We start from the raw sequence: 25764 nt of genomic DNA on the forward strand, positions 1-25764 counted from the left end.
GAGAGCATGAGGTCACCTGCTGCTAGGGCAGAGCACCCGAAGGGACCGCCCGGAGCTCAGCGGGACTGGGGAAACATCTTTTACATAAGAGACAGGCTCCTCTGTCCTGCCCACCATCAACTGTCCTGCCTCTGCTCCAGAAGCAGCCAATAATGGGCTTTTTATGAACACAAGCATTTAGGAAAGACAAGCTTGCAAAATTTACTATCTGGAACATCTATGTCTCTTGCACTGAGCAAAAGCAATACCTACACATGCCCTATATACACACTGTGCGCATACTGATATGGGGAGGAGAGGGAATTTAATTGGAACAAGCCCCAAAACGGCTTTCTCAGACCCAGCCCATCCCACCTGTGATTGCAGATAGCATTCAGGTGTGATGTCCCCAGTCCACTTCTTTTATGTTTGCCCACAAAGAAATCAGCAAAGAATGCTTTTAAATTGTTATCATTAAACTCTCAGAACTGGTGCCTTACAGGAAAAAAGATTAGGCAGCATTCAATTCAGTTCCAGCAATGGGGCAGAAAATTACATGTTGATGCAAACTTAATTCACAAAGTTTAATATTTTTTTTCCAAGTATTTAGTTCTATTTTATCTGAAAATTTGGTTTCTGAAATCCAAGTGGTAGTTCTGAGCAGCAGTATTTGATCAAAAATTCTGTCATCCCCTGGCTTTACCCACTGCAAACACTTTCTGGTTTCAGAAAAAAAAAAAATGGTTTGCTACTCATACCAAAGCTCAGTGGAGTCAGTAGTTTTGGTTTCCTCATTTTCCTCATTTTAGCTTCACCTTCTGGCTGAATGATTTGGTCAAAGGTATAAGTAAACAAACATGATAATCCAACGGAGAATTAAAGGCAATGGTATCTCTAAATATTGTTACATCCACAGCAACAAATAAATAAAACGAATGTAATAAGACTATACAGGTAACAGACTGAACATACATTTAAGTTGACCCTGTGAACAACAGTGAGCAAGAGTAAAGAAAGGGATTCATCTCATCTCCAGCAGCTGTTTATGTGACAACAAGCCTTATGTCCCAGAATGCCACCATCAACACTGGGAACACATGAAGTGGTACGCATGCAGAACTGTGTATGGCAGTTAAAGTAATACAATTTCTGAACCTTCTTTCACTAGTGAAATTCCAGAAACTCTACATCAAAGGCTTCTTCCTAGGGACTGATAAGAATATATGCTTTTTCTGAAGATGTGATTATCACAAGAAGAATACTTAAGGAAAGGACAAAATTTTCTTAGGTGCCAAAACATTTTACAGTGGTCTCCTTATGTAGGTTACTAATTTGCTCCAATGTATAATCAGGCTTATTACTAGCCACAAATGCTGTGCATAGGACTTCACCTCTCAGGCACAGACCCTTGCTCATCCTCCCTTTACAAGATGGAAGAACTTTTCAGTGCTCAGTATTTTCTTTCTTTTTTGGTGCTAACATGACAATTTTGGATAAAATCATGAGATAAACCCTTAAATTTTTCCTCAGAGGGCATCTTCTGCAGTCCTTGAATCATCTGACAGCTCTTTCACAGCTTTTCCATCTTTGCAATAACACTGTCAATGCTGGATACATACAATTTTTTTTTTTAAATATTCAAAACAATTTTTTGACTTTATTCCATGTTTATCTCTTTGGACATTGACTTGAGCATGTTCTGTGGAAGGAAAAACCTGACCTGTCTATAACAACAATTGCTAATGCACGGGCACATCCTGCAAAAGAGCTGTTTGAAATCAGAGGACCCCCAAGCCTACTGGATGCACCTTTAAACATGGGCTGTGTGTGCTTGATTTCTCTACAAGGCACTTCACCAAAGATTAAAAACAATCAAGAAAAGCTGGGATTTCCTCCTTCTTGCTATAAAAAACGAATACCAAAGCACTCAGAGGCCGACAGGCACAAGACTAACTACAAAATGATTAAGCTACCGACAAATGTTTCACTGGAGGTTATTCTCAGCCCTTGGGAAGAAATATGAAAGCAGACAAATTTAGGATGACTACAACTAAAAGCACCACCTGACACCTTAACCACTACCTCATCAGAAGCAAGCACCACAGCCCAGAAGAGCTCCAAACAAAGTGCAGCTCAGCACCTGCTTGATGCACATGTTTTACATATCTTTCTTGGAATAAGATGGCTGAAGAATCAAAGGAAATGCTTTGTAAACAACTCACTACGCAATTTTGAGGTGAAATTTTAATTGCACAGAAATAAAGGCCTTTGGCATTATCATTACAAAACCAAGTTTATCTTTGTCCTCTTGCTTTGTTTGAATTGCTCTGGATTGTGCAAGTGAACACATCACCCAGTTGTGCAAGTTCCAGCAAGGTGACATTTATTCAGCAAATAGATTTAAGAAACTGAACTTCTAAAACATCAGATGCATGAATGAAATTGTTTGTTTTCCTGTAATTATTCTAGGCTGTAATTTAAATACCATCCCTCCAAATACATCTACGTAAAAAGAGTAATTCTGCGTCATGTGCATAGATTGAAAAGGTATTCTTTTCTATAGCTATGGATATATTATCAATCCAATCTCATATTTCATGTTGGATTATCCTAAAATGCTTTTTAATGAAAATTTAGGGAGCAGAAGCCAAATGGCATTTCACACAGAAACTTCTAATCCAAACAGTGATCTTTACATACACATCTCAATCACACCAAGAAAAATCATCTTACCAAAGACTGCATGTATCATCAGCCAGCCAAACAAACAAACCAACATAAAAGACTTTCTTTTAAATTTGACCAAGAATTTATTTTTTATTTACCTTTCTGTGGCTTAAAGCATTTTTTGGCAGTAATCCCCATGCTGTGTCATTTCATAGTTTTTCCATTAAAATTGCCCTTCAAAAGTTTATATGTATGCATGCTTCCACCCCTACAGCACAGCTATATCTTCTGGATAATCCAGATGAATAATCCAGCACATACCATACTGTCCTCCTCCCACGGCTGGCAAGAGGGTCACAATTTCTCTGCAACTCATCTTGCATAACTGAGGACTGAATTCAGCCCTCAGTTTTTTTAGACAGCAAACTGAGCTGAAACACCATTCATTACACATGGCAATTTGCCCTAATCACTTCCAAGCAGGTGTGTGTGTAGGCAGGTGTGTGAGGTAAAATCCACCACAGAATCAGTTAGGTTGGGAAAAACCTCTGGGATCATGAACCTTGGAACACCACCATGTCAACTAGACCATGGCATGAAGGACCTCTTGTCCTGTCACTTGTTACCTGGGAGAAGAGGTCAACCCCCATGAGGCTGTACCCTCCATTTAGGTAATTGTACAAAAGAGTGATAAGGTCCCCCTGAGCCTTCTTTTCTCCAGGCTAAGTAATTTCAGCTCCCTCGGTCACTCCTCATAGGATTTAACTCTCCAGACCCTTCACCAGCTCCATCATCTTTCTCTGGACTCACTCTAGCACCTTAATGCCTTTCTTGTAGTGAGGGGTCCAGAACCGGACACAGCACTTGAGGACCTCACCACCGCCCTGGTCCCACTGGCCACACTATTGCTGATACAAGCCAGGATGCCACTGGCCTTCTTGGCCACTGGGCACATGCTGCCTCATGTTCAGCTGGCTGTTGACTAGGATCTCCAGGTCATTTTCCAGGGGGCCACTTTCCAACCTCTCTTTCCCCCCAGCCTGTAGCACTGCCCAGATTTATTGTGGATGAAGTCTGGGACTCAGAACTTGGGTCTTGTTGAAGCTCAATCAACACACCTCTCACAACCAAGGCTGCAATTAAAGGGAAATTCCCAAATGGCTCAGCCCACAGTGTTGCACAGGAAATGCAATGGAAACAGAGCACAGCATTTCTTCTCCAATTGTTTCCTGTTTACATAGCCCAGCACTGAAGAGACCCTATAAAGACAAACCCCATAATTGCTGAGAGCTCCCCAGGTTAATCAGGTCTGCAAAGAAAGGTCCAGACCATGCTTCATAGGTTGCTCTCTACTTCTTTTCCTAATTCTCTCCACCCTGGACTGAAAGAAGAGGTTAAAAAGTACATAGACCTTTTCCACATTAAAAAAAAAAATTAATTTTAGCCACCTTTACACTTTGGAGCCATAAGGAGTGATCCAAAGACAGAATACAGCAAATTTCTTTCGGCCTTACAGGAAATGGCAGCTTGAAGCTCTTTGCAAATAAGCTAATTTTTTAAGCCTTTGAGATGCTGACCAGGTTTTTTCCCCTGAACTAATTCTCCAGTCCTACTGCTTATTTCCCTGCTATTTTAACTGCCTAAACTACACTGAATTGAACTAAATCTAATATAGAATTATGTAATCATTCTAACAACTGAAAAGTACATGGCTAGCTGATTCATTCATTATGATCTTCTAAAATGACTTCAAAACTTGCCTTCTGTGAAGACTGTAACTGAGCCTAAAAACATTGCAAACCTGTGATTTTTCTCTCCCCACATAGACACTGAAGTGCAGAGAAGAACAGATGGATCTCTGCACAGTTCTGCAAGCATGGGAATGGGGAAAGAGCATGCAGTGTCTACATGAGTTTGCAGCTTGGGCTGTCCACCATTCTTCTACTGATAACAGGTAGTAAAGGAACAGCATTATTGTCATTCTGTATTGGACACTCTAGTCTAGTCACACCAACCTGTGCAGGGTCCTGCATCCCCTTTTGTTACTGAGGAATAGCTTACGTAAATGTTAAGATATTATTTTATCACCTTCTGAAAGATCACCATTTAAATACAGAGTCTGTCTCCATAGTTAACTCCAATGTGAAGTCCTGTGCAGAACATCCAGATTCCCACGCATCACATGTTGAAGTTGCAATGCTGTCAGAAATTTGACTACCTGATTTTGCCATATTTGATCTACTGGAAAATTGGCAAAACACTGCTCTGCCTGTATTTGGTCTGCTACGTCTGTTGTATAGTAGGACAGTTATTATGGCCCCCCCTGTGAAAAGCAAAAACTAGAAACACTAAATAAGAGAGCCTTTGTGTCTCAAGGAAAATTATTTTATATTTGAACAGCACTTGCATTAGAGATTAGCTGTTAGTAGAAAAACATATGACTCTAGATAATAACCTAAAGACAACAGTGATCTTTCTCTAGAGAACTTTTTCTGCAAGGTAAGAATATTACATCTTATTAAAGCCTGTGCTTTTTTCTTTTTTTTTTCTTTCTTTTTTTTTTTTTTTCTTGAACCTTTGTGCTTTTTGATTCTGGAACTCTGTACTTGATACTTTATTTCTTACTTACTGACTTAGAACTTGGTTCTGACTTACAAATCTACTTGCAGAAGATGACAAATTTATAATGCTGAAAACTCTGTTAATATATTCCAGACCACATTGCTAAAATGACAGAAGTTTAAGAATTATGTCTTCTAAATTAGCCTCTTATCAGACTTAGGGGTGTTACCCAAGTAATACCAAAAATGTACTGTACATACTGTACATAACCGAAGAAGTCACAGAACAGAATTATATACAAAAGAACAGTAACAGGATTGTTCTATATTTCACTTGAAAAAAGTAACCTTAAAAGGTTTTAAATCTTCTCTGAATTCAATGAAATGAACTTCTATGAACTAAAAAATGTACAGCATGTTGGAATTTTAGATCTAGCTCACATTCACTATAGAAAAGTAGTAAGAATGTAAATCAAATATTTTCAATATTCAGAAACTCCAATATAGTTGAAACCTGGGCCTGAATGTTTCATTTTTTGTATGTAGATTTGCTGCATCTTCACCCTGAACTGGAAGCAGCTCCCAGAGTGAGAGAAAGGGTGCTACCTAATGCAGGACCACAGTCCAGGATGGTACCAAGTAAAATGCAAAGATGTAAAACACAAGAGTACACACCATGCATAGTGAAAGGGAAACAGGGGTTATCCCCATGTGTCAGTGACTGCAGGTACAATAAAACGAAAACAATGCTCGTTACATTTGCTTTTGAGCAGTACCATAAAATTGCGACATTGCACGATGCTACTCAAGGATGCCACTATTTTCTATTTAAGGTGATAAAAACAATGTCTGACATTAGTGTGACTGCAGCCTACTGGATGAGGAAGAGTCCAAATACAGTTATTTGCCTAACCTGGGTTAGAAATAGGATTACCATTTAAATGCATTTCAGTGTCTACTGGGATAAGCTATTTCACTAGACAGTTACCTAATGGCACAACAGACTCCTCTCTCTACAAAGCCTTGACACATTACAGAAGTGTTTATTGCTTCTGCTTACAAGCCAAAGATCAAAAGATATCTTAAGCTAAACAGATCATAACATGAAAAAGTGAGAGGCAAGACATGAAAGTCGTATGGACAAAGCACTGATACCAGGAACCAAAGCCTACAGCTTTGGTTAGATGTTAGATGGTTTCTTCATACATGCTTAATCACTGAATTTAACCAGTGAAAGCACTGTGTAGCCCTTTATGATCTAAGAAACAGCCAGGAAGAATTTACACTAATACTAATTATGGTGTATTTATGGAAAACCATAGAACCACAGCATGGTTTGTTGGAAGAGACCTTAAAGATCACCTATTTCCAACCTCCTTGGCTGTGGGCAGGGACATGTTCCACTAGACCATGTTACTCAAAGCCCCCTCCAACCTCGAACACTTCCAGGGATGGAGCATCCACAGCTTCTCCAGGCAACCTGTTCCAGTGCCTCATCTTCCCCACAGTAAAGAATTTCTTCCTTATATCCCATCTAAATCTACACTCAGTTTAAAGCCATTATCCCTTCTCCTATCACCGTATGTGAGTGTATTTGTAAACTGTCCCTCTCCAGCTCTCTTATAGCCCCTCTTTGGGTACTGGAAAGCTGCTCTAAGGTCTCCCCAGAAACTCCAATTCTCCAGGATGAACAAATCAAACTCTTTCAACCCATTTTCACAGGAGAGGTGTTCCAGTCCTCTGATCATCTTCATGGCCTCATTTGGACTCACTCCAACAGGTCCACGTCATGTACCCCAATCAGCACTCCCACTTGGCAATTTGTCGCAATTAAACAAAATTTGTCATGTGCACGTACCTGCAACACATCTGTAGAGTATCAACATCCTCATCGCTTAAGACTCAAGCAGATTTAAACAAACACTGAAATGGATTTTCTCATAAACCAGTCAAATAAATTCCAGGATTTGCACACGTTACCTGAAGTTATTAAAAAATGAAGGCTGATCCAAAAAAGTCAGCAGACATGTAGTGCCAACGTATGCTAAAGAAAACAAGAGACAGAAAAACTTGACAAAATATTTAGGAAAGTCACATTGGGATAATCTCTGTAAGAGAAACAAGTACTCATATGGTCTCGAGTCTCTTCTCTTTTTGAGTTAGCACTCTTTTACAGTTGCTCATGGTATAGAAAAGACTTGTCCTTATGGCATTAGTGAAAGCTTTGCCTGGGTTTGCTGCCTGAAACACAAGAGCAAAAACATAGCAGCCACAGGTAAAGACAAACCGCTTCTGTACTTTTCTGATACCAGCCACAAAAGATGTCACCAGTCAAATGAAAAGTACTCTCTCATTGTGTGGCTACAGGTATACAATTCTGAGTAAATCAGAAAATCATCAATAGTCCTTACATTAAAAATGAAACTCTGATTCTATTTTTTTTTAAATAAGGTGTACATGTAATGTACATTTAGGTTAAAATCTGACTTAAAAGATCAAAATGCCTGAATCCTGGAGTACCACCAAATCCTACCTAGATTACTTTTTAATCACTGCAAATCAGGATAGAAATTGCTAGCTAGTAGAAGGCAGATTAAATGCTAATGTAGTCTAGAAACTTTGAAACTTTAAGTCTAAAGAAAAGACATTTAACTATCACAGAAAAAAGTGGTGGTTGATACTTATTCTGTTGTGCTATAGCCAGCTGGATGTTTCTCCCAGGGAAACTGAAGAGGGCTGAAAGCATCTTGTGCTGGGCTTCACTTCAGTGAACAAGGTTGCATGGTCTGTTGGGCAGCTTCTTAGGCCTCCTTGGCTGGTACAATATTTTATGCCTCATTTGAACCAAACCAAATCTTTTTCTTTCTCTCTCAATCAGACTTCTACCCAATGCCTCTGCCTGGCAGACACATTTTCAAAATCAGCTAGTGATGCTCCTTATAACAGCATCAGGCTTCATTCTGCAGGTGGCTTAAAATTTTAGTCCCAATGCAGCTACAAAGTCTATGTTAACAGCAGCAGAAAGAAATTAATCCAAGTATCTGGGAAATACAGGTACTCTTTCAGAAAGCTGCCAAATCTGGCACTTCAAAAAGTATCAACATACAACATATGCCAATAAGTAGAACTGGATTAAACAGGAATGCTACAGGTCTATTAAAATCATTAAAATTAACAACTTGGACTTAATAACCTCTAACTGCATTATGATGTCGCAACAGGCTTGTAAAATAAACAGCTGGAAAATCTGATCTAACTATCCATATAACTAATATATGGATATTTCCTTGACTCTGCCTGCAGCCTAAATCTCCTTCCAGAGGTGCAAACCTCCTCCTTTATCTTACAGAAAAAGTCAAGTGGCCAGCTTTGGGCTGGGGAAGGTATATGGCACAAAGCTGAAGAGTCAGCAGTTTAGAGGCCCATCAGGGTAGGAGCACACTTAGGGTTTCCAGGCTACTGGGTACTCTGGTAAGGCAAAAAAGCCTTCTCCTCAAGTCCCTACGGGGAGGGGTGGGGGGGTGTGGATTTGAAAGCTGGGTGGCAAAGTCCTGGTTTCCATTTTAAACTCTGCATTGAAGCAGCTTTTCATCCCAGAAATTCTTCGTCCAGCTGCCCAAAGGAACATAAAACATTACTGGGAGCAGATGCTGCAGTTTGGAGGTGGAGAAGAGTTCATCTGTTCCAGCACCACTGCTCACCTGGTCCTTTAAGAGTGTGTTACACTGAAGAAAAAGTTTACTGCTCACCTTAGGCAACAGAAATGAAGAAATATTTCAGTAGAGCAGACCTCACCAGAACACGTACTACCACTAACTGATATAGATAAGACATCTTTACTAAAGCCCTCATATTATTGTCTGTTCTGAAACTGGCTTCTGTTCACTTGGGCAAAATAAATCTAAATATATGACTTAGAAATAGGTCATGCCAGGTACTCTTTGCCAGTAAGTATAACACAAATTCAGAGGAAGCTGGGATAGAGAAGATGGGCTAATTTAATGTAAAACAAAAGCTCTGCTCATCATTTATTTCTCATCATATGGGTTCAAGGTACCAGCACTGCTTTTGAGACTCAGTAAAAACAAGTGGCTTTCAGAAGGATTTGGACAATTTTCTTCCCTTTTTCAAAAATTTCTACTTTATTGCCCCAGACAATGATAACATCAATGTACTGCAGGTGTTCCAGAGCTTTATCCCACTCTGGTGTAGTCTGGGTAAGTCCATGGCAGATGGTAGGGCTGTATTTCTACTACTGGGGTGGATTTCAGGTGTACTGCATGCCCCTCCAAGTGAAAGCAGACTGTAGCCCGCATTCTGCTGTCAAAGGGATTGAGAAAAATGCATTAACAAGTATACAAAAGTATGTGTACAAGCACACATTGTTCTGATATTGTTTGAATATATACTTGGTCCATTATGTATTCAGAATCAATGACAAAAATGTAAATGCTAAAGTGAGTAAAGCTGGGCACAAGTCCTTAGCATTGCCACTGAAATGCCTAGAGGGCTTTCAGAGCTTGATTCAAGAAGCTGAGAATCATTTCCACTATGAATAAAGAGATAACAGAAGACACCAGAGAAGCTGCGTGTTTAACTCCCTCCAGCACTTACAAAAGTCACAGTCAAAAATGCCAAGATTTTTCTGAAGTTTCTGTTTGCAAATGCTAAATATCACTGATGTCACTGAATCTGGAATACTGAAACCTGCAATAAGAAATCCTATAAATACTGTTTAACTTGAGAAAAACAATCATGCCTAAGAAAAAACAAAAAGGCAGCCCTGTCCAGGCTAAAGCTCCTCAAAGTGTCCAGGCACTCCGAAGCCTGGTTCTGTTCAGCTACTGATGTGCAGAACCAACACAGAGAGGCTGTAGTTTCAACTCAGGGAGGGTTTCAAAGGCACCATGGAAGCTGGATTCCTCTTGGTGATGTTGGAGAGCGCTGTCTGTCTGCACCTAGACTGACACAAAAGTGGTGAGCAGGAAGGAGAAGGCACAGAAGGAAACAGCATGTTTTGTTTACAGCAATGCTGCTGCAAGGTGATGCTGTGTGGTATGATCTCACGGGAATGCATACATAATGCTCTTTGAAGCATGAGGAAGAAGCTGCTAATTAGTTCCCTGGTAATTGGCCATGCAGTGTCCTTGCATGAGGACTACTGTGAATACACCGGACATCATCTGATTAAAACAAGAGAAAGGAGCATCATGTGATGGCAACTTAATGACATGGGCTTCAAACTAGACCTAAACAAACTGGACAAGAAAAATAAATAGTGGCTTGATTAGAAGCCATTGAGAAGACAAGATAGTTGCAATCGTCTGTGCTACTCAAACAAAAAGTTTAGGAGCCTGGGATTTAAAGGGAAAGAACTTGAAGACATAATGTCCTTGCATACTAACCTGGACCCTCAAATATTTTAGGATCATCACTTAGGATCACTAGTATTTGAAAAGACATGTCAGAAATGAGCTGTACCTCCAGAAGCATATGGACACTGCATATCAAGAACAGGCATTCTTTGAAGTGGCAAGAGACAAGGACACTTAATGGCACTGGGTAAGAGATCAAAGTGGGAAAGCATGCTGGGCTGTGAGGATGCAGGGCTGCTGCAGCACAGCTGGTGAAGAGCAGCCAGATGAAGCCATTTCAGGGGCAAGCTACAACCAGGGAAGGGCCTCTGATCACCCATACTTATCCTAGAAAAGCAGAACAGTAGGGACCCAGAAGCTCTGCCGAGGTTCTTAGCCATGCCCGTGTACAGCTCCCACTTAGAAAGTGCTTTCAGACACAGGCTGCCTGTGTTAGAGTCCCCTGCAGGTGAAAACACAAAGCTGCCTATAGGCCATTCACTGAAGAGTTGGACTTGATGACTCTTGTGGTTCCATTCCAGCCCAGAATATTCTGTGATTCTGAATTTAAATTCATTGTCCAAAACAGTTTGGGCAAGCAGGGCTTGAAGAGACAGCAAAACCAAATGCAGCTAGTGGTGTGAAATGCCAGACAGTGATGCTGAGGATGGCCCTGCCCAAAAGCAGAATGTCCCTGCCCTCCTTCCCATTCCAGGGGTCTTCAGACCCCTGTATTTCATTGCTGTTATTCACTTGTGGGTGAATGATATTAACGTTTGTATCCAAAAGTAAATACCTCCCACCGACACAGGAGCCAAACACAAACACGATAATTATACAGTGTCTGGGACACAGCCCTAGTAACAGAGATAAAAATCAACACATCCAGGGAACAAGAAAGAAAAGGCAGTGCAAGAGTGAGTCAGCAAATGTAAGCAATATGTTAGTCAGGCAAGCATTTCTGAATGCACCACCAGGCTGCTCACGCTGCAAAGTCACATCCCTGATAACCTGGAAGACCATCCTGGTGTGAGGGCCCCCATCCTTTTGCAGGGGGACCTCTAAATTTTCATACTGGTTTTGGGAAGGCTTTAATGTAAATTTTTTCCATTGCCCCCACCCTCCCTCCATCCTTAAGCCTGAGAAAGGAAAAAAATCTGTGCCATGTTTAGAAAGACAGAGATGTGAGCATGGAAATCTGGTAAAGCAGAGGAGGCTGGCTGTGCTGCTGTATCAGGTGTCGTGATAAAGGCTGCAGGTTTCCAGGATTAGCCAGGTCACTTTGCAGGCCATGAAATGCTCCACTGAGCCTGTTTAGCCTGTGGCTTGGCTCTTCCTCCTGCCAGCCTGCTTTCTCTGCAAAAAAGTGACTGAGTTCTTCAGAGTACTGCTGAGACGTCCCCATCAGCACTGAACCTGTGCAACAGCCATGGGGAATGGGACTGCACTGCTCCTCTCTGGGGCTATACACATCACAACCCACTGCACAGAGTCCAAGGGACACAGCTGCAGAAAGCAGTGAGGGAGAAGAAAAAGTAAGGCACAAAGCCAGGAAGTTTTACAGAAGTCACTGGATTTCACATCATCAGCAAACTTACTTGCAGTTTTTCTGATCTAAATCCTTCTGTTCTGCCACTTTGAAAATGCAGGCTCTAATTAACTCACATGCTTATATACTCTGGTGCCTGAAGGATACTTGCTTTTGTAAATGATATTTATAAAGCAAGAGCTATTTAATACCTGCTTAACATATATCCATAACCTTCAGAATGTCTCCTATGAGTCAACACAGCCTGACTTAAAACGACATCTTTCCCCTTTCTGTTCTGTAAGGCTTTCTGCAGTGTATAGCCACTACCCCACAGCACAGCAGAAGACAGCCTAAGCCACTGCACATATTAACTCGTTCAACACTGGGTAGTTTTGGAGGAGCTGGAGGAGGAGCACTTGCACAGAGAGGATTGTATCTAAGCCTGTCTCTGGGAAACAAGCCCTTTTCAGTTTAGTCTTCATGCTTCCTAGTGATCTCCCATATGTAACCATTTACTTCACAGCCAGATCCTGCATTTAAAACTCTTCATTGGTATTTTTGCAGGAAGCCTGTAGTGGGGTGGTGGCTTAGTCCAACTTCAGCAGCACTCAGATTTCTGTCTGCACCAAAGCTACAGGTAATGGTAGAGTCATGTCATTACTCATCCACAAAAATTTACATCCTCTTCCCATTCCCATCATGGATATGTCTCCCACTGACCTGGATGAATCCCAGGCCCCAGTTTTAAATAATGAAGGTCCTTGGCAGTCTCTAGGTCTCCAGAAGGGTGCCTTACCCACTCTTTGAATGAAGCAGGTCGAGCAGGATAGTCTAGGAACCACACCACAGGGCATTATCACAGCAGACCATGGGATTCAGTTAGAGAGGGATGTTTGTTCAGTTCACAACCTAAGAGTGCTTACCCCCACTCATGCAGCCATAACGAAACAAATCAGACTGCATGGGTGCAACGTTTGGGCACATGAGCATCTGAGCAGAGATGCCACCATGGGTACTACCTAGGACACATCACCTCCATGCTGTGCTTCCTCCAGGACTGCTTTCAGAACAGCTACACAGGCAGCCTCCAGGCAAGGCAGCTGGAGCAGTGTGATACTTTACTGCCTCTGCTGGTCCCTTCCACTCTGCCACAGGAGATCACAGTCCCAGAAGGAGCCATGAAAGGCAGCTCAGTTTACCCAGCTGTGGCAGTGCTTCCACGTGTGCAGCATGGGGCCAAAGTTCAGCCCTGGGAAGCTACTCCACTGCCAGCAAACCCAAGGCACCCCACCCTGATATCATCCCCTTGCGCAACCTGGCTGACTGGGACACTGTCCCTGTTGCCTCACAGACTGGTTGACATTCAAGAGGGAGCATTTGATCCAGCAGCCAGGCAAAATGCATGATGGTACCAAGTTTATGTCTGTACATGCAATGGGAGACTCTCCAAAGTTTTGGGAACCAAAGTCTTGCTTTCTTCTAATGTCACACAGGACTTGGGAGCTAAGATGAGAGACCTCTGCTGAAAGGCAGTGGAAATGGTCGTTTTCATTTGGTAAGACTTCCAGCTGCAATAGCTTCAGGCAGCTCTCAGAGCAGCCCTCATGGCTGTGCCGATCCACCACTTTCAAGGCATCCTTCCTGTTCTTAGAAATGCTACATTATAGAACCTTCTGTCATTAAAGCAACTAACTCACCAGGAATGTGACTGTGGGATTCTGTCTTGATCTTAGCAAAGGGAAAATGGAATCTTAAAATACCATAACTCTTCATGGCAATACAGTGAACACAAGTGTCCCTCTTTCAAGATGTACAGCTATTTTACAACACAAGACTACCTGAAACTCCATCGAGTCAAGACTCATTCTTGAAAATTTAAACAAGGTAAGCGGGTTAAAGACGTCTGAAGCCAAATTCGTATCCCCTGTAAACAGATACAACACTATCTAGTTTAATGGAAAGGAGTCTAACTCTGCCAGCAATAAATATGGATTGTAACTAAGGTCATCAGGACACAGCCTGTAAAGACAAAATGCTGGACCACAGTCATAAAAGCACAGGCAAGATACCTGTGGTCGGTCAAAAATGTCCCTCAATCGTATATGCAATTTTATTGGAAGCAATGAAAACTGCTCACAGTAGTTGCAACAGTTCACTGAGGCACATCAAAGGACCATCCTCAGTATCTTACACACTTAGCATGCCTACCCTGGAGCCACCAGAATTCATATGGGAAAATGCTCCATGGCACCCCAAGAGCTGAAGTCACAAGGACTGCTAAGCCAAGAACATACGGAAAGCCTGAGGTCAAAATCTGCATTCCCAGCTTTAATGCCGATACATGAGAGATGTGAACAGATCCTGTTTTGTTACCCTTGTCCCATTTTCCTCTCTATCAATGGCATGTCACTAAAGAAAGCAGAGGAAGGGGCTCTGCTGGTTCACCCCACAATAAAAAACTGTGGTAGCTCTTCCAGTTACGATTTCTCTCTAATCTCCGGATTGCCCATATTATCAGCCTGGTGTATTTTTTTCTAAATGTAGGCACAACTTCTTTTCTCTTCATTTTCTACTAACATCTTTTCTAATTATTCCATTTACAGTAATGACCATTTCAAAATATGTGAATTGTCATAATTGTTTTACATACCAGATGCTACATTACATTTAGCCAACACACATAAGTTTAGGAACTAAATCTTTTACACTGAAGCCAACTGCCGTTTTACCGTGGACTGACTTTAGGATTTTTCCACTTAGTGACTGGGAAGTGGCTTTTAAAAGAGAGAGCCCTTTTACATCAGTATACAATGGGGCTGTGGAAAGGTACAAGCAAGCACTCCTCCTTGGTTACTATTGCCTTATTCCAGAAACCAAGTGATTTTATCAGAAGATGGCAGTGGGACTACCCTGATGCAGGGCTTTTTCTGTTCAGCCAGAGACAGCTCCAGGCCAGGCCTGTGCTGCCCAGCTCCACCAGCCCAACACCAAAATATGCGCCACCGGTTTCCCACCATGGAGGGTGTTCTACAGAAACATCCAGGGCTTCCCCAGCCACCTGTGCTGCTGACTTAACTGCTCCTAAAGGGGAAAAAAGATATACAGAAAATGAAAGAGGAATGAGAAAAGAGTAGGAGAAAGTAAAAACCAAATAGGTACCTGAAAAAAGAAAAAAATGCATTATGAGGGAGAAGAAGGAAGAAGGATCAGGAGAAATAATGATGGTCTAGTTTGTTCCCTGAGTCTCTACATTTGGTAAGAGAGGGAGCGCTTTTACAACAAAACTTACTTCTCTCAGTTGCCCACTTCCTGATGACTCAGACATCTTACACAGCATGCATCTGTGGTCAGACAAATGCCATCACCAGTGCCTGCAAGGTTCTCCTAGGACCTGACTGACTGAACAGTAATATAAACTGTCTGTAATCATCAAATACCAGAATCTCGGACAGTAATAAAAATATCCTGAGTGAACATCCCGAGCAGGATCAAAAGATGTCACATGTGGAAGGATCTGGGAAGTGCATCCACTGTAACTACCATCTTTATGTAGGGGCACCATTACAAAAGGACCACCTCTCACAAAAACCAGGAATGTTTTCCTTTATTTCCTAACAAGTGTGAGCATCCTGGGTACAACAGCCTTGAGACAATCAGGCTCCAAGTGTTGCAATAGGAATAGCTGGTATTGATCCTATCTTTCAAACAAAATTTTGAAATTTGTCCATGATCTAAGCACTGATATAGGAGAGGAGCTCTTGGAAAATGCTGGAAAGCTTATGTGAATTTCTTAAAAATGAAAAATATGCATTTCAGTCCTGATTTTAGAAGTTAGCGAGCAAGGACACTGAGGATTCCTTTCAGCGCTATAACATTACTTTTCTTCATGGTTTTTGGCTGTTTGGAGCCATTCTCTCTCCAATGGAACAGAAGCAAAACTCCCCACTGGGTCACAGAGATAGTGGCAATGTAGCTGCACAGATCTGGCTGTCATAGTCCAAGCAATAATTTACCTAACTTTTAAAAAATAGTGAGTTTTGTCTGCTTGGGGTACTAGTCTTAAACTAAACCCAAAGGAGCAAGACAAGAGTTTTTCATTTGAATCCATGGGCAGTGCCTTGCCCAGAAGGAATCTTGCCTAGTGTGAGATTCCCAAGCAAGATTTTAAATAAAGTGTATTTAACTCCACAGTATTTACAGAGTTCTAAAACAACAAATAATGGCGTAATAAAATAATCTGATCGTCTGTGTACACTGCCATTTCAAGAGGCAATGTCACTTCCAGACAGTTGTCGTGTGACCAAAAATAGTATTTTCTTTATCAGGCATGTGATCAAAATAGGATATTTAAGCACAGAGGAGCAGCCAGGTCAAACCAAAGGTTGAATTAGGCAGCATCTTATTTCAGACAATGCCAACAGCAATATTTTATGAAAAACTAAATGCACTCACAAAATAATGCAAAGACAACATTATGCATCCTGAAATAATTCTACCTGCTGAACAACATGTTTCATCATGAGTCTGAAATGTCTGCTGCACACTCTCATCAGGAGTTCCACTTAGCACAGCTCCTGCTTTTACCTAGGAAAGGCAGTGAAATCACCCACGGGTTTGGCTGGGTTTGGGCTGGATGCTCGTGAGCATGGAACAGGATGGATCCTTATCCACAGCCGGGACCGGGGCTGAGGTGCAACAGGGTCCAGGGCAGCTGGCAGCCCCAGAGCTAATGTGCCAGCAGAGCAAAAGTCTTTGTGAAACTTGAGTTAGACAAGGGCATCTAGACATCCATGTGGTGGACAAAACAGCTTGGAGTTTTCTGCTTGGCTGTCAAGCCAAGGTGAGTGAGGAAACAAGAAGGAATTGAAATGCAAGGTATCTACATAATTTCCTGCTAATAACTAACATTTATTCTGCTTGTGACCTGCAAAGACATGGAAAAGGAGCTGGACAGCCAGCTCCTCCAGGGAGAACAAAAAGGAAGAAAAGCCACAGCTTTCAGCTTACTGGAGATGATGTATGTTGGCAACAACAAAATTCCCAATTTTGTTTACAGAAGACCCGCATTCCGAAGAATCACATGAGGAGATCTAGAGGGTAAATTCCAAATTAAAGCTAAAAGGAAAATCACATAAGGAAAAAGACAGACTTTCTAAGCATTTGTTAATAAACCCACTATCTGAATGGCACAGTGCAACAACTTTGGCATCCCACTTGTGTTTATACTTAGGGGATTTTACTGCTATCTTAAGTAGCTCTTAATGGCTCTAAATAAATTTTTTAAAAAAGGAAAAAACTCTTTTTCAGAAAAAAACTAAAACCCAGGAAATTTTATTAGTCAGAAGATAAGACTCCTCTTTTTTCAAAAATTAACTTGGCCCATTGTTTCTTACCCTTAATTGGCACTCCCTGGGATTGCTCTTTCCAGATGTATTTATATTACTTATGGCTCAAGACATATAGAGCAGACATTTGGCCTTAATAACACTCTTGACTGACCTTAAGTTTTATGTCCAGGGGTAGCTGAGGCCATCAGATATCAAAATCAACACATTCAATCTGACGAGCTCCAACCTGGATGACATACAATTCATTTTTTACTCAGTTTGCAGACTTCACATACTGAAACTAATTATCAACAAATTTTAAAAATTATATTTAAAAGTTATCATCAGATGTTGATGTCTGAAGTTTTATTGGACTATTTGAAGGACAATTCCTTTCATAAATTTGCAATTAAAAATGGTCTGGATTTTTGCAGTTTAATTCCATGACACCAACACTAAACTGTCTTGCCTCTAATATTACAGCAGCTCTTCTCAGTCCTTGGTTACCACAATCAAGGAGACAAACTTTGCCCCACATTCTTGGCAAGAATGAAGTATTCTTTGCTGCTAGTACAAGTGTAAAGGTGCACAGCAATAGTGTAAGACCACTATGTTTTCTGTACAGTACAGAAAACATAATGGTCTTACACTGTATATACAGGTCTTACTACCTCAGGATCACCTTTGCGACACAGCAGAAAACCAACTTTGAATACGCCCAGAAAGGAACTGTTCCCTATTTTACAGCAGAGGAACTAAGGCACAAAGAGAAATTTTCAGACATGACACAGGTCCTTGATTTCCATAGAAATGATGGGCACCTGACTGATGTCCAAATTTTAAAAAGTGGCTATGGCTACCTTCAGTTTGAAATCAGGCTCCCTACATCCTCAGAGATATCATTCTCCTGCATGCCATGCACCCCATAAACCACTGAATGTGCTCTGCAAGGTCCCAACTCCCCTGGCATGAGCTAAACCACTGACTTGCATCTCCCCCTCTTCCTCCCCACTCTGAATATCAACTCTTCCCACAGGAGGTCAAAGACTGCTCAGCAGATGCAAGCTCTGCCCATCATTTCATGGCATGTCTGCTCTGTGGGACCTGTGTCCCTTCTCTAGGCAAACTGAGGTCATGTTGGTTTTGGAGTCCTTCCACCTTGCTCCTAGTATGTAAACAAAATTCACAGCAAAAATAAAAATTGTGTCCTCACAAAAGTCAATAAGTATTGCAACTGACAGTTTGCAACAGAGCACATAGTACAAGGCACACCGTGAAGGGCAGTATCAGGTACTATTGCTACTTTGGCTCTGAAAGCAATCATAATATTTGCAAACCTTGCACACAAACTGATACAATTTTCTCCTTCTATTACCCTGGGTGCAGCCACAGCCTCACTGTTTCCTGCTCTGTTGACAGCTTGCGAAATGTTAACCTGGCTGCCCCTGCAGAGCTCCCCATGGGGCTGCGCCAGCCTTCCCCAGTGAATCCAGGAAGCCCCAGGAGACGTGATGCTGGGATGCACACAGGAACAGCAAGGCTTGTAGTAGCAGCAGTCTGGGACACCTTGGTCAATGATGGGGCAGCACAGCTGAAGACAAAACCCTACCATTCCAACCCAGGGTAAGGCCCAAGTGGGCTGACAAAACTGTTGGCAAGAAAAAATTTACTGGGTAGCTTACACAGGTAATGTGGTTACACAAACATCTCACATGTTGGTATAGCCTAAGCCAGTGAAAAATTAATTTTATATTTCAGACGAATTTACAGTTACAAATAGTGTTTTAATCTCTGCTCTTTTCCATTAAAAGAAAAAGCACTTAAATTCTTAACAAAGCTTTCCAAAAAGTGTTTTGGAATGTCCACGATCCCAAATGTCATATTCACTTCTGAAGATGATGGCAAGCTCCTAAATTACTCCTTGCTCCACTCCTATAAGCTCAGTATTCTCAGAAGTATGTGGTGTTTCACAAAGTAGAAGAGAAGCCGTCACTCTCAAGAGGTTTAAAATCACGGAAGCAACATGATGACTGATACATTCATACTCTAGGAACAAAAGTAACAAGAGTAAACAAAAGGCCAATGCCTATGTTTCAGTGGTAGGCTGAATCAAGAAGACACTGATGTTTTTACCTTCAGGATGACATTTTGGTGTCTACCATATTTTAAAAATTTTTCTTCCCCAGACCCACACAGACAGAAAACACCTGAACTCTGAAAGGACATCTACTGTTATTCCTCATAGATTCCATCCTTTTATTTTCAAAGAGTTTAAAACCCTCCAAAGCCTCAGTCTTTGGCTCAGAAAGGCCTGCAGGATGAAAGAAAGGCAAAAAAGTGGGATCCTTGAAATCTCTGCCATGCACTGGTGGCCCTGTCAGCTTTATGGCCAGTTTGCACAAGAGAGCAGGAAAAATCCCATCTGGAGAATGACATGTGGAGGAGGTAGGCTAAATTTTTGGGCCAACTGAATTCTGCTCAAGTAAAACAGTCTCTCTGTTGAAAAGAACCAGTTCACATCTTCCCTTTGAGTCCTTGCTGCAGCACAGAGGAAAGTAAAGGGTGACTGCAGCATCCCTCTCTACACCCTTCACTTGGCATCTAGCAAGAGCTTGGAGGGGGGTGGGGGTGAGTAATTTACATCAGTTTTTGGCTGCTACGCACATATGCCTGGAGAGATACACTCACAGCCTCTCACTCTTGATTTCTGCATGAGGTAAGTGTAGCTTAAGTGGATGAGGAGAGCTTGTTCTGCATTTAGGAAACAAACCTGTCTAGGACAATGGTGCTTGTGTGAATTATTAAAAGGCAAGTGCATTTACAAATCCAAATTAGCTGACCCTCTGCCCTTCCACATTTATCTCTAGTTTTGACTCGAAAAAAAATCGCACCAAAGGACAAATTTCTCCCAGCAATGGCTCCATTTTCTGCCTCTGTCACATAAAAGTTTTGGTAACAAAAGGTTAAAAATAACTTCCTGCACAGATGTTTTCTTTCAAATACATAAACAGTTATCCTCATCTAAGGTCCACTAAGTTGATTTCAGAATTGAGTTGTCAGATCCCCTTAAAACCAAAAAATTCCCAGCAGTCCTTATGCAGTCCCTCTCTCTTTACTGAATCATTCCTTCAGGTAACAATAACAAAACTAGCCAGTTTCTGCGGCAGAACCCAACAGCATACTTAGGGAATAGCGAGTTTCATTTTCATCCTGCTCGTCCTCCTCCCAGTACTACCTGAGAGCATGTCAAGGGTTAAACCTTGGCTTTTTAGGAAGCAAAACAGGAGAGGAATGAGAGTGAGAGGAGTGAGGAGAGCCTGTGCAGGGCAGCAGCTGGCAGAGGGGCATCAGACTGGTGCAGGGATGTCCGGAGCGCTGCAGCAGCCGGCGGAGCAGCAGAGGAAAAGTTTCTGTGATTTTAGGCAAGCCCTGGTGTGACGTCAGCTCTCCCAGATAATCTCAGCGCAGTCAGCACAGGCGTCCTGCCTCCCCATTGGCGAGCCCCTCGTCAGCAGACATCTGAAGATAATTATTATTGGCCAGACAATTATAACAGGAACGACTGTCACTTCGTGCTGATGCCTGAACCTGGTGCTCTGCAGCATGATGGAGAAGGACTCTGGTGGTCATTACTCCATCCAGGCATTTCTGTCACTTTGCCTTTCCTGAGCACCGGCCAGCTTTTTGCTGCCTCACTGGCGGCAGCTGGGAATCAGGATCTCAGTGCTACAACACTTTTTGCTGCCTGTCTGGCAGAACATTTGTGAATTTTCTCCACAAATATTAATATACATACCCATAAGAAATAAAGGATTAGAGTTGCATTAATTCTCACGCAGCAGTTTACAGAAAAAAAAATCCTTTGCAGACTATTTACTTCATATCACTTCCCTCTTTGAAGAAGTTTGGGGGGGCTGCTGAGAGAGTTTGATTTGAGAAATCATTTTAAGCAATTATTTTAATAAACATTTGACTTAATCCTGAACATACTGAAATCACACCTCTCATGATTTGAGCACAACATGACAGTATCTTAAAGTGATACTGTATTTTATACACAAAGCTACTCGATGGCACTATACTTAAACATGTATCAACAACAGCTTTTCACAACATAAAGTGTAAGGAGTTTCATGAGAGTAAATGGACCTGCTGTTCTTTAACCTCCTGAAATCCTGCCATTGTTATTTTAGGGAAGTCCACTAATTGGCAGCTCTTATCATCAGAGACCAGCAGACTGCAGGTCCATCTTTGCAGTTTCCAACCTTGCTCTGCCACTCCTGCCTCCCTGAAGGAGAACCAGGCAGTCTGGGGGCTATACCATAAAGGTGTGCATAAATATAGCACCAGGCATCCTGGGAGGCAGGAAACCCATCCCCTCATAAGTATCAGGCAACAGACTATTCATTTCTCCTCAAAGACAGCACCATCTTTACAGCACTGCTAATCCAGGCCCAAGCTTTAAAGAGGTCTCAGTGCCATGCATGTTTCAGGATGGGGTCCTCCATATAGTGAAGCAGGAACATCTGGAATGAAGCAAGGAAGAGCTCATTCACTGCCATTAGACCAATATGCCCTCAGATGGGATTTTCAGGGGCAAATGGCAGTAAGGAAACAAGCCCTGGGATGGGAAAGAAAAGACTGGGTGCCAGCTGCTGGTAAGAGCAGAGGACATGCCCAGGGAGTGATGAAGCTTGGAGCAGGCTCAAAGGACCAAGGCAAAGAGGAGCAAGCCACAGCTGAACAGAACCAGACCTTGCACCATGATCCTTCCCAACCAACCATACCAGTACCTAGGGGTGTATGCCACTACCCCTAGGCTTTGTGTTCAAGCTTTTCCAGCTTTAGGCTTACACAGTTTTAATTAAAAGGGCATGATGGTGCTTTAACCAGCTCAGAACTTAAAGGATATGTAAAAGGATTCACATCCATCCTCAAACTAGGCTACACCTTCATATACAACCTAGTCAGACATTTCAAAATCCAAAAGTCAGAGTCAACTCCTTAGAGCCAATTCATGCACCCTAACACCCTACAGCCTTTATTTTGTGTGTGCATGTTGTAAGGCAACAAGACATAGTTCTGAGATGAGGTAAAATAGTAAATGCCACACCTATAGAATTTGTTTACCTTCATGTTAGACATTGTAATAGTATCACACCCTAATTTAAATAACAATTACAGTATAAAATCCTGGCACAATCTTTGCTTAAGCAAGTCCCCCTAGTCTGTCTTCCTGCTCAAAGAGAGAAGGAACATGTTTATCCTTACATACTACTACTTGACGACTTCATCTTGGATGGCTTTTATGTTAAGGATGTGTACATTAAGGCTACACCTACAAAGTGCAGGAGCCATGTACTCTGCCATTGATGTCTGCATACACAAATCTATTGAGTCATCCTGATAGGAAGTAAAAAAAGCTGCTATATTTTACCAGTTCAGCTCCCTGCAAAACCCAAACACTTGAACAGGACCTGTTTCATTAAGCAAGAGTGTTTCTTCAAGATAAAAATGCACAATTTAACCTGAAACTTGGAAGAGTCTTCATAGCATTTTTAGGAAAAGCCTGCCACAGCAGATACCTCAGAGGCCACAGCTCTACTTAATTTCAAAAAAACATTCCCAGGGCACAGGAAGATCATCAAAGACATTAATTCATCAGTTTCCTCAGAGAAGGTGAAACTAGACTGAAAAGCATGTGGACCTGTATGACTGTGCCTCTTTAGCTGTACAGCAGCAGTGTAACGCCGACAGTCTCCTCCTCTGAACCTGGCAAGTGGGAGCCCAGCGTTACAGAATCCCAGCTGACGACCTCTGCAGCACATGAAACTGCCAGAGAGATTTCAATAACACTGCTCAGTATTTATGCAGTACCTGACATCTTCAAGGCACGCGGTAAACATTACTTAAGTCATTACAGCACCTCTTAGGAACATTTCAGCATTACTTTGCCCCACTCCCCTGGTCTTTCTTTGCTGGGGAAACTGAGGCCTAGGAGGGGTTATGTAATGTTCCCAAGGTCACATCATGAAGCACAGGAGAGTCAAGAAGAAGATGCAGGAGTGCTAGTTGCTAGGCATGTTCTTTAAAATAAACTGTATCTCTCCTGGGTTATTTGATTATTATATATACTCATGTATCACCCCCTCTATCCTCTTTCAGCAGCATATCCTATTCTGATGCCAATTTTCTCCTGGAACATGGACAGAATGGGAAGCATCCAATACTCCCAGCCCAAGAACATCTATGTGGTCTCCCTTCTCCTGAAACATGAGTGACACCAGGCACCCTTCAAGAGGTGATGAGCTCACCTGCAGAACAGAGGGAGACATACATGCACTTAAATGGTCATTTTAATTATACTGCCCTTAAAATTCCCTAGACAAATCACTAAAGGCTTCTAGCAAATCCTTGGCTGAGATCCACCTAGGATCCTGGACCATTCTGCCGTACAAATGTAGACACCAAAGCCTGGGCCCAGAGGCAGTCCTACACTACCACTGTCCCATGAGGGTAGCATGGAGAAAGTCTTCACTCAGGAGCTCAAAAGGGCACACAGCCACGGGAGGGCATGCAGGCAATGTGAAAGCTGGGGGCTAGCTGGAGAGAGAGACCACAGGAACAGCAGAAAGGGCAAGACTGGGCACTGGGAGAGGGTGGTCAGGGACAGTGCACCAGCAAGGCACAGGTGAGTAGGGGCAGACTGTGAACACAAGGCCCGTGCAGATGGACAAAGCCAGGACAAGGGCTGGGGCATGGTGGGCAAGTGTCATCGAGAGAGGGATCCCGGCCCCGAGGACAGCTTAGAGGGCCCCGCGGAGGGGGGAAGGGCAGCTGGGGCGCTCTCTCCATCCTCGTCTCCCTGCTACCGGCCAAGGCCCAGGGATGCCCCCGGGCAGTGCCTGGCAGAGAGCAGCCTCCCGGCACAGCCACTCCCCTTCGGCGGGCCAGGCTGTGAGCGTGTGTGCCTTTGCGGGGCCGTCAGGCTCCGGCTCGCCGCGATCCGGGAAGCCCCGACGGGTCCATGCGCAGCCCCGGTCCCGCCGCGGCTCGGCTCGCCCCGGCTCCCCGGCCGCACGCACACGTCGGCGAAGTTAATAACCGCATGGCTGCAAACGAAGTTTAATACGAGCTGGGGGAGGGGAGGGGGAAGGCAAATGGGCTCCGCGGGGAGCGCGGGCAAACGCGCAACTTGTTTGAACGAGGCTGCAGCGCGGGGAGCGGTAGGGTCGGGCAAGGATGGAGGCAAGGAAGGCCGAGGGCAGAGCCGGGGCACGTGTGCGGCTCTGTGCTGCCGGGCCAGCCGGAGGGCCGGGGCGCGGCGGGGCTCGGGCCCCGCAGCGCACCGCACCGCGCCCGCGGCGGGATGCTCCGGCCTTGTGTAACCCGGGGGGCTGGACCCCGCCCGGGCGCGCAGGTAGCCCCGGCGGCAGCGCCCGTGTGCCCGTGCACGGCGGCGCAGAGCCGAGGCAAGCCGAGCCGAGCCGCACCGCGCCGGCCGGGCGCAACCCGCGCACCCGGATGGGCTCAGCACCTCCCCGCTCCGGGCGGGCGGCGGGGCCCGAGCGCGGCACTCACCAGTTTTCCTGCATCCACTGGATGGCCGCATGCTCGTTGAACTGCTTCTCGAATTCGTATTCCTGCAAAGTCAACACTGACATGTTCATTGGCCCGGTGGCTGCGGAGCCGCTCCCCGCGCCGAGATGCTGCCTGCCGCCGCCTCGGGAGCCGGGGCCCTGCGCGCCCGCCGCCGGAGAGCCCCCGCCTCTGGCCTGGCCCGCCCCGCCTCAGCGGTACCCCGGGTTTAACATAGCTCCGCTCCCCTCCGCGCCTCTCCTCCCGGGCCCGCCGGTCTCCTCCTCTTCTGCGGCCGCCGCGCAGCGCCCGGGGGCGGCGCGGTCTTAGTGCCCGCCCGCCGCCGCCGCCCGGGACACCCGCCCCCCGCCGCCCCTCGCACAGCCCTGGCGCTCCTCGGTGGACCGCGCTGGGGCTGCGATCTTGGCAGGGAGGAACCCCCCCACACACCACAGGCTGTCAAAAATAGCTACAAAAATAGGAAGCCCCCACCCCTGTGCTGAATCCATGCCGCAGCGCCCTGCGTGCCCTTGCCGGCCAGCCGGGAACTAAAAAGCACAAGCTAGGATTTAGCCAGAAGGGCAGAAACGTACCCTCCCCCAGAAGAAGCCTACAGACCCCCTACATGTCCTTTTTTACATTTAGATCCCAGCGCACCTGCTGCGAGTGCCTCCATCCCGCGGCAGTGGGCTCTCTGCCCCCCTGCCCAGCGGGTCCAGCTTGCTGCGGGAACAGGGGCTGCAGCTGGGTGACCCCATGCAGGGGCA

The 25764-nt window shown here is 44.0% G+C and overlaps 1 protein-coding gene across 1 annotated transcript in view; it reads right to left on the reverse strand.

The window, feature by feature from the left end:
• The window catches only part of ELOVL6 (ELOVL fatty acid elongase 6), a 74399-nt gene extending 49142 nt beyond the window's left edge, over window positions 1–25257 (reverse strand). Inside the window, exon 1 of the mRNA XM_053941100.1 lies at window positions 25001–25257. Within this exon, the coding sequence (XP_053797075.1) occupies window positions 25001–25089 (89 nt within the window). The 5' untranslated portion in view covers window positions 25090–25257. The remainder of the gene's footprint in view (window positions 1–25000) is intronic.
• Window positions 25258–25764: the final 507 nt, after the last annotated feature.

Source organism: Vidua chalybeata, chromosome 4, assembly GCF_026979565.1.
Source record: "Vidua chalybeata isolate OUT-0048 chromosome 4, bVidCha1 merged haplotype, whole genome shotgun sequence".
Lineage (NCBI taxonomy): Eukaryota > Metazoa > Chordata > Aves > Passeriformes > Viduidae > Vidua > Vidua chalybeata.